Here is a 16,458-nt window from a genome sequence, read left to right on the forward strand (position 1 = left end):
TTAAAGAAGAATTTTAATTAAAATTTCTAGAAAATCGTAATTGAATTGAATTTATTAGTATTTAATCATTTTGAGAGTGAATTAGAATTTATTCTTTAAGGTCAGGGAAAGAGTTAAAATTTTGTCTCAAAATCAGGGGGAAAAAAATTAAATTTTTGTGACAACCGAACCCTGAAATTGTTTTCCGAAAAAAATCTGATTTAATTAAATTAAAAATTTAAAATATAATTTTATAAAATGTAATTTTTAAAGTTAACAACTGAGGGGTTAGGACATATAAGAAAATCTACTCTTAGCCATCAAATCACATTTTACACAAATTTTATTTTTAAAAAATAATAATACTGTTTATTATGACATATATGATGCTGGATATTGAAGACACATTTTTGGTAAACAAAATTTCAATTCTCTTATACAATAACATAATATTGTACACTATTCAAGAAGATACATATTTTTGAAAAATTTTTAAATCATATTTTTAAAGCAACACAAAACTTTGTCAACTTAAAATAAAAAAAGTCATGAAACATAAAGAGATTTTGTCTTTATTTTCTGTTAAAACTTCTAAGTTCTAAACTTGTAAAAAATATGAAAATATTCGGTAAGAAAAGCATGAAAATACAGTAGTAGTCTTTTTATAAGCCAGCTTTTGTTAAAATATTGTTTACGGTTATGGATTCGATTCCCTGTACTCCCAGAATGCGTTGCGCATGTTTGCCAAAAACAATTACGCATAACAATATTAACTGGTGACGAAAATCTTTGTCGAACTCTATATTGAAAACCCAGTATGTTGCTAATAGTAATAGAATAATATCTGTAGGTTTCTCGACAAAAAGAGGCTCATCATCGACATAACATCTTATAGTCTCAGTATTGTCCTCGAAGATGACAATGTAAGGAGCTTTACTTGTTTTTGGATCAGCGGAAATACTCTGCTTATCAGATTCCTAAAAAAAAAGTTAAAAAGAAAATTATTCAAAATTTAAATTCAGCACAAGTTGAAATAATAATTTTTATATTTTAATTTTCACAGGTTTAGCACTCATCTACTAAAACTTACTAATAACTACTTTTTTTACGATTTGCTACTATTTGAATACTTTTTTATATTCGTTACACTAAAAACTACTTTTTTCCATATTTGAAAATTAACACTACACATTAAATTTGTTAACAGTTAAAATAAAAAATTTATTTAAAAAAATTTTAATAAAGTCAATGGAAACAAATTCAAAAAATTTTAATAAAATTCTTTAAAACGATTCAATTATTTTTACAAATTTTTTGTGATTCAATGATTTTTAATTTCTACTATTTTAATAAAAAAATTTCCAAAAGAATTGAATAATTTAAAAAAAAATGTTAATAAAATTCTTCGCAAACATTCAATTATCAGGGTGTCTAACGGTCAGGGAAGTCATGGAAAAGTCAGGGAATTTTTTTGGTCAGGGAAAAGTCAGGGAATGTCAGAGAATTTCATTCAAAGTCAGGGAATTTTCTATAAATTTATAAAAAAATCAAAATTTTTTGATAATTAAAAATTTTTTTACTCTAACAAAGCTTCAAAAAATTTTATTACCATTTATTTCTATCATTAGATACTAATTTATTGTTAAATATGTCAGTTACCATATTTTTGGCCCAAGAAAGCAAAAATAAAATTAGAAAAAAGTCAGGGAAAAGTCAGGGAATTTTTTTCTCAATCCTTGTTAGACACCCTGATTATTTTCATAAATAAAAAAATTTTTACATGAATTCAATTATTCAAAACAGAATTTTCCTAATATTTTTCGAAAAAAATCAATTTTTTAATAATAGATTTTTATAAAATTCTACTCAGGAATTCAATTATTTTTTAAAATTTTAATAATAATCGTACGTTGCAAGAATTCAATTATTTTTATAAATATTGAAACTCATCGCAGGATTTCAATTATTTTTAATACAATTTTAAATTAATTCCTCGAAAAATGGAACTATTCTTAAAAATTTTAATAAAACTCGCTTTAAAAAAATTGAATTATTTTTAAAAAAATTTTAATGAAATTCTTTATACCTAAGAATTGAATTGTTTTCAATATAATTTTTATAATATTTTTTGAGAGAAATCATTTCTTTAAAAAAAATTTTTTTTAATTCTTCTCAAAAATGCAATTATTCAAAAAAGTTTATTAAAGTTCGGCGACAACAATTCAATTATTTTCATAAATAATAAAACTCATAGCAGGATTTCAATTATTTTTAATATAATTTTAAATTAATCCCGCTAAAACAGCAATTATTCTTAAACATTTGAATAAAATTCTTCGAAAAAATTCAATTATTAAAAAAATTTGTTGTTTGCTTTTTTGTTACTTAAGATTTTTAATAATTTTTATTTTTAAATATTTTCAATTTTAAAATTAATGTATTAAAAATATCGAATAGTTGTAAAGAATTTTATTAAAAAGTTTTATAATAATAGAATTCCTTCGAAGAATTTTCTTATTTAGGGAAATAATTGAATTCTCATGAAGAATATTGTTAAATTTTTAGAAAATTCTAATTAAATTCGTTTTGATGAGTTTCTTGGAATTTTTTTTTAATAATGGAGTTTCCTTAAAAAATTTTTTAAAATAATTGAATTTTATGAACAATTTCTTTCAAGTTTTTAAAATGGTTGTGTTTGTTAATAATAGAAATTCGAAAAATAATTGAATTCTCATGAAGAATTTTGTTAAATTTTTTGAAAATTCTAATTAAATTCGTTTTGATGAATTTCTTAAACATTTTTTTCAATAATGGAGTTTCTTTAAAAAATTTTAAAATATTGAATTTTATGAAGAATTTCTTTTCAAGTTTTTAAAATGATCGTGTTTGTTAATAATTGAAATTAAACATTTAATTATTGAATTTTATTAGAAGTTTAGAAAATTCTAATTAAATTCATTTTGATGAATTTCTTTAAATTTTTTTTTCAATAATGGAGTTTCTTTAAAAAAATTTTAAAATAATTGAATTTTATGAACAATTTCTTTCAAACTTTTAAAATGATCGTGTTTGTAATAAATGGAATTAAACATTTAATTATTGAATTTTATTAAAATTTTAGTAAATAATTGAATTCTTTTAAATAATTTAGATACACTCCAAAATTTTATTAATTAATTAAAAAAAATGTAATTCTTTCGTGAAATTTTTTTGAAAATAAATGAATTTTTGTAAAGATTTTATAACGAATTAGTAAGAAAACAATTAGATTTTTTCGTGAAATTGTTTTGAATATAATTGAATTTTTTCGAAAGATTTAATAAAGTTTTAGAAAATAATTGAATACTTTTGAAATATTTTATAACGAATTAAGAAAAAAATTGAATTCTTTCGTGAAATTTTTTTTTAAAGTAATTGAAATTTTGCAAAGATTTTACTATTTAAAAAAATAATTGAATTGTTTCGAAGGATTTATTAAAATTTTAAAAAATAATTGTATTCGTTCGTGAAATTTTATTAAAACTTTGTTTAAAAATAATTGAATTTTTGCAAAAAATTTTATTATTTATAAAAATAATTGAATTCTTACGAAGAACGTTATTATTTATAAAAATAATTGAATTCTTGCGAAGAATTTTATTAACATTTTTGAAATTAATAAACGAGAATAATTAGTTAATAATAATTAGTTATTAATTAGTTAATAATTGAATCTTTTAAAGTTTGATTTTGTATTATTCAAAAATAAAAAATTTTGTAATTTTGCATAATAATAATTAGAATATCACGTTCCGCGCGTAACATTTGCTAGTTTTATTTATAAATTTCAAGAAAAAAATGATTTAGTTTTGAAAGAATTACATTTGTAATTTTTAGAGATAGTTAAATTTAAAAAATGTGTTACATTGAAATCATTTGAAATATTTTAATTCCTATAGACAAAATAAATCCTAGGTATTTAATTATTTATTTTGAAAAATTATTCTATTTTTGAATGTAATTAAAAATGTATTTATATAAAAAATTATATAAAAAAAATTGAGTGAAGTTTAATTTCTCGACAGCAACTTTTTTACTACTTTTTCTGTCTTTAAGCTACTTTTTTAAAATTAATAATCGAGTGTACGAGAAGCCTGTTTTGATATTAAAAATAACTTGATATTAAAAATATAGATAAATAAGTTTTTTCTGATCAAATTATAATAGAAGTTAGATTTTTTTAGTACGCTTTATTTTTATTTTACATACCTTAAGGATTTCAACGATTTTCCTCCGGGTAGATTTTTTTTTCCCAGCTGCAAAGAAGCAATCAATTTTTTTCAAAAACTTGATACCGTTACTAGAATCGTCATTATCTTTTGGAAGGATTGCTAACAATTTTGGCAGAGCATTTACTAAATTTTGTTTCATTAAAGTTTCTGACAAGTTGACTATTTGGCCGAATTCCCAAAGAAGCTATGGAAAAAAAGTTTCTTTTTAGATAAAAAATCAACGACTATGAAACATAAACTATTATTTAATTGTTTTACTCACAATTTCAGTTTCCATTAGAATTGGATACTTTTTCAGCATTTGCTTTACCGTTTCAGCTTTGGCCTCACGCGCTCTTTGTTTTCGAGTTTTTTCAAGTAACTTCTTCATTTTACTGACATCAATAGGAGTTTTTCCGGATTCTTTAGCTAATATCTCCAAAATCATTTCTAAAGTTTGCTCCTCAAAGTCGCTCGAATCTTCATTCATATTTTTACCCTCATTTACATTAGTTCCTGATTTTGTTCGTCTCCTCTTATTCTTAAAAAAATTTTTTAAGCGCATTTCTAATCTTCTCTGAAAATAAATTTAGAAAATATTTATTAATACCCAGTTTTATCAAATGAATTTTTATTCTAAAGATGTACATTTATTCAAGTTCAGGCCTCGGATAGAAAAAAGATTAGCTTAAAAATACAAAAAAGTTGTTTATTTAATTCAGTGTTGTCACAAAAATTTTATTTACAATTTCCCTGACATTTCACTGATTTCTAAATTCAATTTTTCAAAACTTAAATAATTTTACTAAATATCTCAATATTTAAACTAATATATTTGATTTTTCATTCGAAATAAAATGGAATGGATTAATTTCTTTAATTTTTTCTTAATTCGTTATAAAAACGAATAAAAACATTCTTCGAAAGAATTCAATTATTTTTATGAATATAGTAAATTTTTTTCCAAAATTCAATTATTTTCAACAAAATTTTAATAACATTTTACGAAAGAATTCAATTATTTAAAAAAATTTTAATAAATAATTCGAAACAATTAAATTTATTTTTTAAATAGTAAAGTCTTTGCAAAAATTCAATTATTTTCAATAAAACTTCACGAGAGAATTTCATTTTTTTCTTAATTTGTCATAACCTTTTTTAAAAGAATTCAATTATTTTTAAATAATTTTAAAAAATTCTTTACAAGAATTGAATTATGTTTTATAAATAATGAAACTCATCATACGAATTCAATCATTTTTAATACAATTTTAATAAAATTTCATCAAAGAATTGAATTATGTAATGTTTTATAAATAATAAAACTCATCATACGAATTCGGTAATTTTTAATAAAAATTTCATGAAAGAATTCAATTTTTAAAAAATTTCTAATATTATTTCTCGAAGAAATTCAATTATTTTAAAAAATTGAAATAATTCTTCGAAACCATTCAATTTTTAAAAAAATTTTAATTAAAGTTGTCTAAAGAATCAAATTATTTTGTGTTTTAATAAAATTCCTTGAATGAATTAAATAATTTGAGAAAATTGTAATAACATTCTGAGAAGAATTTAATTATTTTCTAAAAATTTTAATAAAATTCAATAAAGAAATGTTTAATTTCAATTATTAAAAAACACGATTATTTTAAAAACATGAATGAAATTCTTCATAAAATTCAATTATCTACTTTTAAATTGTTCAATTAAAATTATTTAAAAAAGTTCATTATGTCTTTAAACAAAATTGAAAGAAAATCTTCAAAAGAATTTAATTAGGGTTTTTAAAAATTTTAATAAAATTCTTTCCAAACTTTCAATTATTTTCGTAAATTATAAATTCTTCGAAGAAATTCAATTATTTTCAAATTTTTTCATAATATTCTTTGCAAGAATTCAATGATTTCAAATACATTAATTTTCAAATTGAAAATATTTGAAAAGAAAAATTTTTTTAAAAAAGGTTATAAAACAAAAAAGCAAACAACAACTAATTTCAAACTGTAAACAGATTTTCGAAATACTATTCATATTGAAGATAATTTTTAAAAAATTCAATATAATTTTTTGTATTAGAATTTTCAAAAATATTCAATTAAAAATATTGAAAATAATTGATTTTTAAAAAATTAGAATGAAAAAAATTCAGTGATTAACTTTTTTAAAAAATATTTTAATATAATTTTTAGAAGCTAATTTTCATTATATTTTCATTTTGAAATATACACTTGAAAATTCTTCATTAAAATTTTCGAGAATTCAATTATTTCCAAAATTTTCAATTAAAATTTTTTAAAAATTAATTTTAAAAAAATTGTAATAAAATACTTGAAAAAATGATTTATTTTCAATTAAATTTTACGAAATTTCAATTATTCAAAATCTTTTGAATTGTATATTTTGAAAATTTAATTAGTAAAATTATTCAAAAATAATTTTTGAAAGATTTGACTATAGTTATTTTTCACAGTATAAAAATCGAAATAAATTGCATTTTATGCTAAAAATGTGGTATTTTGTTGCAATATTTGGAAAAAAAAGTCGAAACTTACGTGAGGTATTCCGTTTTTTCCTTGAAGGCCCGGAAATCTATTGCTTGCGATAATTGCTGCTTGTAGAATGTCACATGAAGTGGTTCTTCTAGCATCAATTAATTTGTTAGCGATTAGTCTAACAATTCTACAATATTTAACCTTTTCGATTTCTCTGCTTTGGAATGCTTCTCCCATTATGTCATCATGATAATCGTCATTCAAATTGTAAGGAATTATATCCTCAATGCTTATCTGTTAATAAAAAATAACAATATTTTCACTTACAAACATAATACTTCTTTCTAACACGTGAACTCGGTATTTATAAATAAAATATTAGACATACAATAATTATATAAATTTATACGAAATTTAAAAACACTTCTATTTTTTTGAAAAGTTTATCTAGTTTTACAATTAATATTACAAATAAAAAAGAAACAAAGTACTTTTAAACAATTTTTTTTACTTAAAATTGTCACCCCAAGGGTAAATTTAAAATCACTGTAAACTTTTAAAAATTAACATATATAATTTAAATTGATTTACCATTTGACGTGGGATTTCTTCTGGAAAACTGGAATGATCGTTCTCATAATATTCTATAATAAGGAGAAAACAATTTAATTCTATTAATAGCAAACAAAAAAATTACATGTTAATAAATTGTTTACAAAGAATCAATTTTAAAATTTTCGAAAAGATGAGTAAACTTGTACATTACCTTCTTCGGATTTTATTGACGAGTTTGATTGATATTCATTTTGAGTATCAGCTGCTGTGCTCTCATCTTTTTTTTCATTAGTTCTTTCTTCTCCTTCTTTTGAATCTTCGAAAAAAATTATTTCCACTTCCGCCTGTCGAATATCTTTGGCAGAGATGTCCAAATTTGAACGAGAATTATCATTGGAAGTGTTCTGATCTTCTAAAAATTATGTTTACTTTTTTAATTGGCGATTTATTTTTATTAAATAGAAATTAAAATTTTTCTATTGCAATTAAAGGTCCCGATCAGAGAAACGGTTATAATTTTTTCAAGCTAAAAATCTCAGGGCTCGAACTAGATCCGTAAATCCCGTAAAAGTCTCTTTTGCTTGAAATCCGTAAAAATCAGTTTCTTCGAAAAAAAGGTCCGTAAAGTCTGTAATTTGATTGAGAGAACACGAAAAGTTCGTAAATTGTACGATATAATTTGGAGAATTTTAGAGAAATTACAAATGATTGCAGAAATTCAATTATTTTCAAAAGTAATAAAATTTTTCGCAGAAATTCAATTATGTTTAAAAACTTTTTTTAAATTCTCGTTAAAATTTCAATTATCTTTAGAAATAATTAAATTCTTCACCAAAATTCAATTATTTTCAAAAATTTTAATACAATCCTTGGAAATCATTCAATTATTTTCATAAATAATAAAATTCTTGTCAGAAATTCAATTCACAGTAAAACGAGAGGTGTTAGAATAACACCATGATGGATTAAAATAATCTGCAACAGTTTAATCCCTCTAGGATTAAATTAACACCAGAAAGGATTATAATAATCTATTTTGGTGTTATTTTTAACTATGAACGAAATTTTACTTTAAATAAAACACCAAAGTCAACGATTTGTAAAAATTCAACGAATTTAGCTTCTCCAGGGAGAATAGCCAGTTAGAAAGTTAGTTACTAACTTACAAACTAACTTAGTAACATAATTACTAAATTCAATTGTGTTCAAAAATTTTCGTCAAAATTTCAATTCTCTTTATAAATAATAAAATTCTTCTCTGATATTCAATTATTTTACAAAATTTTAATCAAATTCTTGTCAAAATTTCAATTATTTTTAAAAGTTTACTAAAATTCAATGATTTTCAATATCTACTATTTCAATAAAATTTTCCAAAAGAATTCCATTATTAAAAAAAATTTGAATAAAATTCTACGCAAACATTCAATTATTTTTATAAATATGTAATAAAATTTTTTAAAGGAATTCAATTATTTACAAATTTTTTTATAAATTTCTTCGCAATAATTCAATTATTTACATAAATAATAACATTTTTGCAGGGATTCAATTATTTTTATAAATAATAAAATTCTTTTAGAAATTCAATTATTTTCATAAATAATAAAACTCATTGCATAATTTAAATTATTTTTAATGCAATTTTAATCGAATTCGTCGAAAAATGTAATTATTCTTAAAAATTTTATTAAAATTCGTCCAAAGAATTTAATGATTTAAAAAATTTGTTGATAACATTTTTTATGAGAATTCAATTTCAAGAAACAATTTCAAGAATTAATTTCAAGAATTAATAAATTATTTATTTTTGAATTTAAATAATTGAATTCTCGTTGAATTTACTAAATAAAAATGGTTTTAAAAATGAATTTCAGTTAAAACTTTAGATTATAATTAAATATTAAAAGCATTATAACGTGGATTTTTAGAAATAATTAAATTTTGAAAAAGTTTCAAATTAAAATCATTGAAATTCTTAATTTTTCATATTTTTGACAAACAATTCTGTAGAATTAATTCTTTTTAAAAGTTTAATAGGATTTTTATTGAAATTATTTCAAGTTTTTATTATTCAATATATGTTTAATTGCATTTAAATAATTAAATTCTTGCAGAATTTTCTAATAAAAATTGATTTTCATTTCATAAAAATGAATTTCAGTTAAAATGTTAGATTATAACTGAATATTAAAAGCAATATAGCGTGAATTTATCTTTTAAAAATAAAATTATTATTATTTCTAAAATTTTTTAAAAAATCCTGTAAAAGAATTCAATTATTTTCATAAATAATAAAATTCTATGGAAAAAATCAATTATTTCAAAAAATTTTTTTAAAATTAACCTTAGCGCTACCAAAGATTTTTGTATACGCGGACTACCGGCTGGCCAAACGCTATTTTATTTTAATGTTCCCAAAACGATTAAAATTCATCAAACTCTTTGGATATAATTATGTGTTAATACAAATACTGTATTTTAATAATGTTTTATGAATATTGCAACATTTACTGAAACGAGTTATAAGTATTATTAAAAAATTATTTAAACAAATTATTGTTGTTATTTACCTATGGGGCCGTTCAAAAAATACATAACGCTTTAGGGGGGAGGGGGGTCAAGCTATTTGTTACGGTCAGCAGAAAAAATGGCGCTAATGTATACTACATTGCGTTACATTGGGGAGGGGGGGGGGGTCCAAATTTCCGAAAAATAGCGTTACGTATTTTTTAAACGGCCCCTATTTTTTCCAGAATACACCTAGAAAGTTGCAGTTTTTCCCTAATTTTGCAATTTACTAAATCTTATATGATTACAGATAAAGAATAAAAATTGAACTATTGTTTAAACAATTTTTAAACAAATTATTGTTGTTACTTACCAACTTTTTACAGAATGCTCCTAGAAAGTTACAGTTTTTTCCTAATTTTGCAATTTACTAAATTTTTTTTTATATGATTACAGATAAAGAATAAAAATTAAACTATTGTTTAAACAATTTTCAAACAAATTATTGTTGTTACTTACCAACTTTTTACAGAATGACCTGACAAGGTTGCATTTTTTTCCTAATTTACAAATTTTCGTAGTTTGTTAAAAAAATATCTTTTATTTTTTATACTTATATTAAAGAGCATTTAAACAATTTTGTTTTTTTAACAAATAAATATTTCTCATTTTTTACTTAGGTCACTTTAGTTTAACAATTTTCACACGTAGTTTGGTAAAGTTTAATACTGTGTACTGCACAAATAGGTTTCTTGCACTTTATGCAAATATTCCGCGTACTCCTTCTTCTCTTCTGCGTGATACACACATAGCACTTGCCCTTGTTTGTGATGCGGCCTGTTTTATCTCGCTCTTCGATTTCATAAGTTTCAGATCCCGTGGAAGTGTTTGCAACTGGTTCTCCTGTATTAGTAAAAATTTAAAGTTAAATTATTTCAAATTAATAAATTTGTTCTTCATGTATAATATTACAAACCTCACAGTTGTACTGTGCGCAACTTGATCATGTGTAATACATTTGAAAAATTTGAAAACACTGTATTAATTTATAAAATTACAGTGAGAATATTGTAAATAACAATTTGTTTAAAAATTGTTTAAATAATAATCAAATTTTTATTCTTTACCTGTAGTCATATAGAGTTTAGTAAATTGCAAAATTAGGAAAAAACTGCAACTTTCTAGGCGCATTCTGAAAAAAGTTGGTAAGTAACAACAATAATTTGTTTAAAAATTGTTTAAACAATAGTTCAATTTTTATTCTTTATCTGTAATCGAATAAGATTTAGTAAATTGCAAATTTAGAAAAACACTGCAATTTTCTAGGTGCATTCTGGAAAAAGTTTGTAAATAACAACAATAATTTGTTTAAACAAATAAAAAATGTATTGTAACATCAAAATATATTGTATTTATTAATATAAAACAATTTTACTGTATAAGTTTAATGATTTAATTTTTATTTTTTTGCAATATACAAAAAAAAACACCCGGTCAATTTTCAGTATTCTCGTACATACTTTTTTAATTGTTATAAATAAACAAGAAGAAATGTGAAAAAAAATTTATTTTTGTATTTTTCGAAAGTAGATAAAATTTTGTTGAGTGAGTTAAAATGGCGATTTGATTGATACAATAAAAGTCGAGCATATATACAATTACTTGGCCAGCCGATAGCGCGAAGGTTAAAAGAATTCAATTATTTTCATAACATAATAAAATTCTATGCAGAAATTCAATTATTTCTAAAAATTTTTCCTGAGAATTCAATTATCTGTATAAGAAACAAAATTCTTCACAGAAATTGAATTATTTCCAAAAAAATTTTATAAAATTCTTTCCAGGAATTCAATTATTTTCATGAATAATAAAATTCTTATCTGAAATTCAATTATTTTCAAAAAACTTTAAACAAATTATTGACAAAAATGAAATTATCTTTGTAAAAATAAAATTTATTGTAATAAAATAAAATAAAATAAAAATTAATTAATTATTAATTAATTAATTATTTATTTTTATTTTTTTTATAAAATTTTTTTTTTATTTAAATTATTTCCAAACATTTTAATAAAATTCTCAATTACTTTTATAAATAGTAAAATTCTTCAAAAAAATTGAATTATTTTCATAAATAATAAAATTCTTTGCAGAAATTCAATTATTTTCAAAAATGTTAACAAAATGATTCCCAACAATTGAATTATCATTTATAAAAAACAAAATTCTTCACAGAAATTCAATTTTTTCAATAAATAATAAAATTGAATATGAATTTAATTTTAAGAAACATGCAATTATTATTATAAAAAATTTAATTATTTTAAGTTTTTATCTTCTAATATATATTTAATATTAAAGCATTTACGAATAATTTAAATTTTGTATAATTGAATTTTAAGCAAGTGGATTTTAAAATTCGCAAAAAACTATTTTAAAAATTATTAGAAATGCATTATGCATTTATAGAAGAATTTTAGTTAAAAACATTAAAGACAATTGAATTTTGGAGAAGTCAAAATTTTAATCATCTTTATAAATAATAAAATTAATTTCCGAAATTCAAAAAATATTTTCAAAAATTTTAGTAAAATTTTTGGCTAAATTTCAATTGTTTTCAAAAATTTTCCAAAATAATCCAATTGTGTAAAAATAATTTTGATAAAATTCTATACGCAAACTATCTTATAATTTTCATAAATAATAAAAATTTCACAGGAATTCAATTATTTACAAATTTTTTATAAATGTTCTTTGCAATAATTCAATTATTTTCATAAAGTTAAGGAAATTTTTTACAGGGATTCAATTATTTTCATAAGTAATAAAATTCTTTTTAAGAATTCAATTATTTTCATAAATAATAAAATTCATTGCAAATTTTCAATTATTTTTAATACAATTTTAATCAAATTCGTCGAAAAATGTAATTATTCTTAAAAAAATTTATTAAAATTCGTCAAAAGAATTCAATTATTTAAAAATTTGATCATGAAATTTTTTATTCGAGAATTCAAATTTAAGAAAAATTCAATTATTCAATAAATTATTTATTTTTCTATTTAAATAATTTAATTCTCGTAGAAGTTTCTGTATAATAATAATTGATTTAAAAATGAATAAACTTCTTTGCAGAAATTCAATTATGTTCAAGAATTTAAAAAAATTCTCGTTAAAATTTCAATTATCTTAATAAGTAATAAAATTCATCTCCAAAATTCAATTATTTTCAAAAAATTTAATAAAATTCTTGGCTAAATTTCAATTATGTTCAAAAATTTTTTTAAATTATCTTTTAGGTAAGTAAAAAAGTTCAATTATTTTAAAAAATTTTAATACAATTGTCAAAATTTTAATTATTTAAAAAAAATTTTTTTATTTCAATGATTTTTAATGTCTAATATTTTAATAAAATTTTCTCAGACGAATTTAATTATTTAAAAAAAATGTTTGATAAAATTCTACGCAAACATTTAATTATTTTCATAAATAATAAAAATTTTAACAGGAATTCAATTATTTATTGTTGATAAAATTCTTCTTGGGAATTGAATTTTAAGAAACATTTAATTGTTCAATAAATTATTTATTTTTGTATTTTTACTTTTAGTAATTGAATTTTCGTATAATTAAATTAAAAATAATGGATTTAAAGAAGAAGTTTAGTTAAAAATTGTTGAAAATAATAATTGAATTGATAATGATTTTATCACTCGGTCGTCTTTAATTTTTTTTTATTGTAAAACATGAAGAAATCGATCACTCCGAGTCTTTGACTCGGAGTTATCGATATCTTCATGTTTTATAGTTATGGAAAATTTAATTTATAGTTTTTTATGTTCTCTTATTTGACTCGGACTGATTATATTTTTGTTAGTAATTTTCCCGTAAAGTCCGTATTTTTAAATACTCTCACTGGTTCGAGCCCTGAAATTGTCAAATGAATAAATAAAAAAATTTTTTTAAATTTTTAATTAATTAAAAATTAATTAAATTAAATTATCATTTTTGGTGGAACTGTTCCGTATTTTTCTTACTATCTAATACGAAATGCTGACAAGAAATAAAAGTCTTAAATTTCTTTTTAATTTAGAAGGGGAGAATTTTGAGTCTCAAAAAATTATAACCGGTTCTTTGATCGGGACCCTGAAAACATTTTATAGATAACACATTAAAATTACCTAATTTTCTGTGCTTTGTTGGGTAGCAACCACAATAGGCACAAGTCATTGTAGAAGCAACACCCGCTTGTAAGACATATTCATCGCATTCGCCACAAGAGCAGCTTCCGCGTTTAACGCCTCGGCAGTCGATGTTTGACATCATTTTGGTTTCTTAAAAAAATATTTCATTAAAATTTCATTTCGTTAAATAGAATATACATTAAGTGCGATTGACTAATATATAACACAGCGAATAAATAACTAATACCCGACAGTACATTTTTTTTCCCTTTCATTTCTATTTTACGCAAAATGTTCAAGTTGTTTTTGACAGAAATAAAATTTGCAGTGAAAATAATTAAAGTTTATTAATTGTCGGAAGAAACTATAAATGTTTAATTCCTTACTACATGCAATATATACAAGAAAAATGTTTTTGATGTTAAATAAAAAATAAATTTTTCATAAAACCAAAAACTACCATAAACATAACCTAAAATTTTAGGAGCTAAGATCTCTTTTATCATTGGAATGCTACATGTATTACTTGTGATAAAAACAAACGTTTGTAGTAATATAGTACTTACGATATTCTCAACTTTTCTCTGTTTGTTTTTATTATTATGCCAATAGAAATTAAAAAGGGTGAAAACGATCTGAATAACAACAGATTTCAACTCTCTCTATGGATTTCAATCATATCATGAACGCAAGGATGGCGTAAAATGAACTGCGCCAGAAATGAATTTAGGCTCTGCGCACACTAGCCATGTGCAACATCATCTGATTGGAAGCAGAAATTTGCGCCTTAATTTAAAATTTCTTAAAATATTTTTATTTTAAAAGAAATAAATAAAAAAATTTTATTAATTATTAAGTAATAATTTTTATAATTACACAGAAAAAAAATGTGTTAAATTTGTTGCGTGTATTTTTCAGATGGTGTTATTTTAACACAATTCTGGTATTACTATAACACCCAATGCAAAATTGGTGTCAATTTAACACACTATAGTGTTATTTTAACACCAAATTTAAACTTTTTCAAAAAAAAATTAATTTTGAAATTCAATTATTTTGATAAATTTACGCTATATTGCTTTTAATATTCAATTACAATCTAAAATTATAACTGAAATTAATTTTTAAATCAATTTTTATTAGAAAATTCTACTAGAATTCAATTTATTGAAATAAAACTAAATAATTTATTGAATAATTGAATGTTTCTTAAAATTGAATTATTATAAAGAATTTTATCAACAAATTTTTAAAAATAATTAAATTTTTTCGATTTTGATATTTATCAAGATAATTGAATTCTTTTGACGAATTTGAATAAATTGTTTAAGAATAATTACATTTTTCGAGAAATTTATTTAAAATTGTATTAAAAATATTTTTGAAATTCAGAAAAGAGTTTTATTATTTATGAAAATAATTGAATTTTATAAAAAATTTTAAATAACTAATTTTTTCAGAAAAAAAAATGTATGCCAATTCTATTTTATTTAAGTAATTAATTGAATTCCAGTGAAATTTTGATCATTTATGAGAATAATTGAATGATTGTGTAGAATTTTATTAAAAAATTTTTTAAATAATTTAATTCTTTTTGGAAATTTTATTAAAATAGATAATTATTATTAAATTGAGAAAACGTTTTGAAAATAATTGAAATTTTGTCACTAGAATTTTATTAAACTTTTGCACATAATTGAATTTTTCCGAAGGATTTTATTATTTTTAAAAATAATTGAATTCTTGTCATGAATATTGTTATTCATAAGAATAATTGATATTTGAAAAGAATTTTTTAAAATTCCTGAAAATAATTAAATTTCTGTAAAAAATTTTGATATTTATATAGATAATTGAATAATTAAGATAATTAAAAAATTCAACTAATATCATCAAAATTGAAAATTAAAATTTTTCAAAAAATTAGTTCTATACAGAATTTTTAATTGATGTCTTGAAATGTTTCTTAAAATTGAATTTTTATAAAGAATTTTATCAACAAATTTTTAAACTATTGAATACTTTTGACGAATTTTAATAAAAATTTTTAAAAATAATTACATTTCTCGAGAAATTCGTTAAAAATTGTATTAAAAATAATTGAAATTCTGCGATGAGTTTTATTATTTGTGAAAATAATTGAATTCCTAAAAAGAATTTTTTATTTATGAAAATAATTTAATCCCTGTAAAAAAATTTATTATTTATAAAAATAATGGAATTATTGCTAAGAAATTTATAAAAAATTTATAAATAATTGAATTTTTGTGAAATTTTTATGGTTTATGAAAATAATTAAATGTTTGCGTAAAATTTTATCAACATTTTTTTTTAAATAATTGCAAATTCGTCTGGATTATAATTTTATTAAAATATTAGATATTAAAAATCATTGAATTAAGGAAAATTTTTTTAATAATTGAAATTTTACCAAAAATTTTATTTAAATTTTTTTAAATAATTGAACTTTTTTACTTGTACCTA

General features: G+C 20.6%; 1 protein-coding gene across 2 annotated transcripts; it reads right to left on the reverse strand.

Annotated features, from left to right (window-relative positions):
* Positions 1-304: 304 nt before the first annotated feature.
* On the reverse strand, positions 305-14,679 carry LOC122503331. Of its 2 annotated transcripts, none has more exons than XM_043613830.1 (8): positions 14,541-14,679; positions 13,972-14,124; positions 7,491-7,688; positions 7,316-7,368; positions 6,785-7,018; positions 4,513-4,806; positions 4,228-4,434; positions 305-956 (listed from the first exon to the last, which is right to left on the reverse strand). In XM_043613830.1, exons 2-8 carry the CDS (start codon positions 14,114-14,116, stop codon positions 642-644), a joined length of 1,446 nt encoding a protein of 481 aa, XP_043469765.1. In that variant the 5' UTR covers positions 14,117-14,124; positions 14,541-14,679; the 3' UTR covers positions 305-641. The 2 variants fall into 2 exon arrangements, with proteins under 2 accessions (XP_043469765.1, XP_043469764.1); XM_043613829.1 differs by having other exon boundaries at positions 7,491-7,691.
* Between the last annotated feature and the right edge of the window lie 1,779 nt (positions 14,680-16,458).

Source organism: Leptopilina heterotoma, unplaced genomic scaffold, assembly GCF_015476425.1.
Source record: "Leptopilina heterotoma isolate Lh14 unplaced genomic scaffold, ASM1547642v1 Lhet_26, whole genome shotgun sequence".
Taxonomy (NCBI): domain Eukaryota; kingdom Metazoa; phylum Arthropoda; class Insecta; order Hymenoptera; family Figitidae; genus Leptopilina; species Leptopilina heterotoma.

Excerpts from the sequence above, each read along its gene's own strand:
- LOC122503331 (XM_043613829.1), bottom strand. The coding sequence starts at position 14,116 with ATGATGTCAAACATCGACTGCCGAGGCGTTAAACGCGGAAGCTGCTCT. Across the intron at positions 7,692-13,971 it reads AACAAAGCACAGAAAATTAG|AAGATCAGAACACTTCCAAT; the intron begins GTAATTTTAATG and ends CATAATTTTTAG. Across the intron at positions 7,019-7,315 it reads AAGAAATCCCACGTCAAATG|ATAAGCATTGAGGATATAAT; the intron begins GTAAATCAATTT and ends TTTTATTAACAG.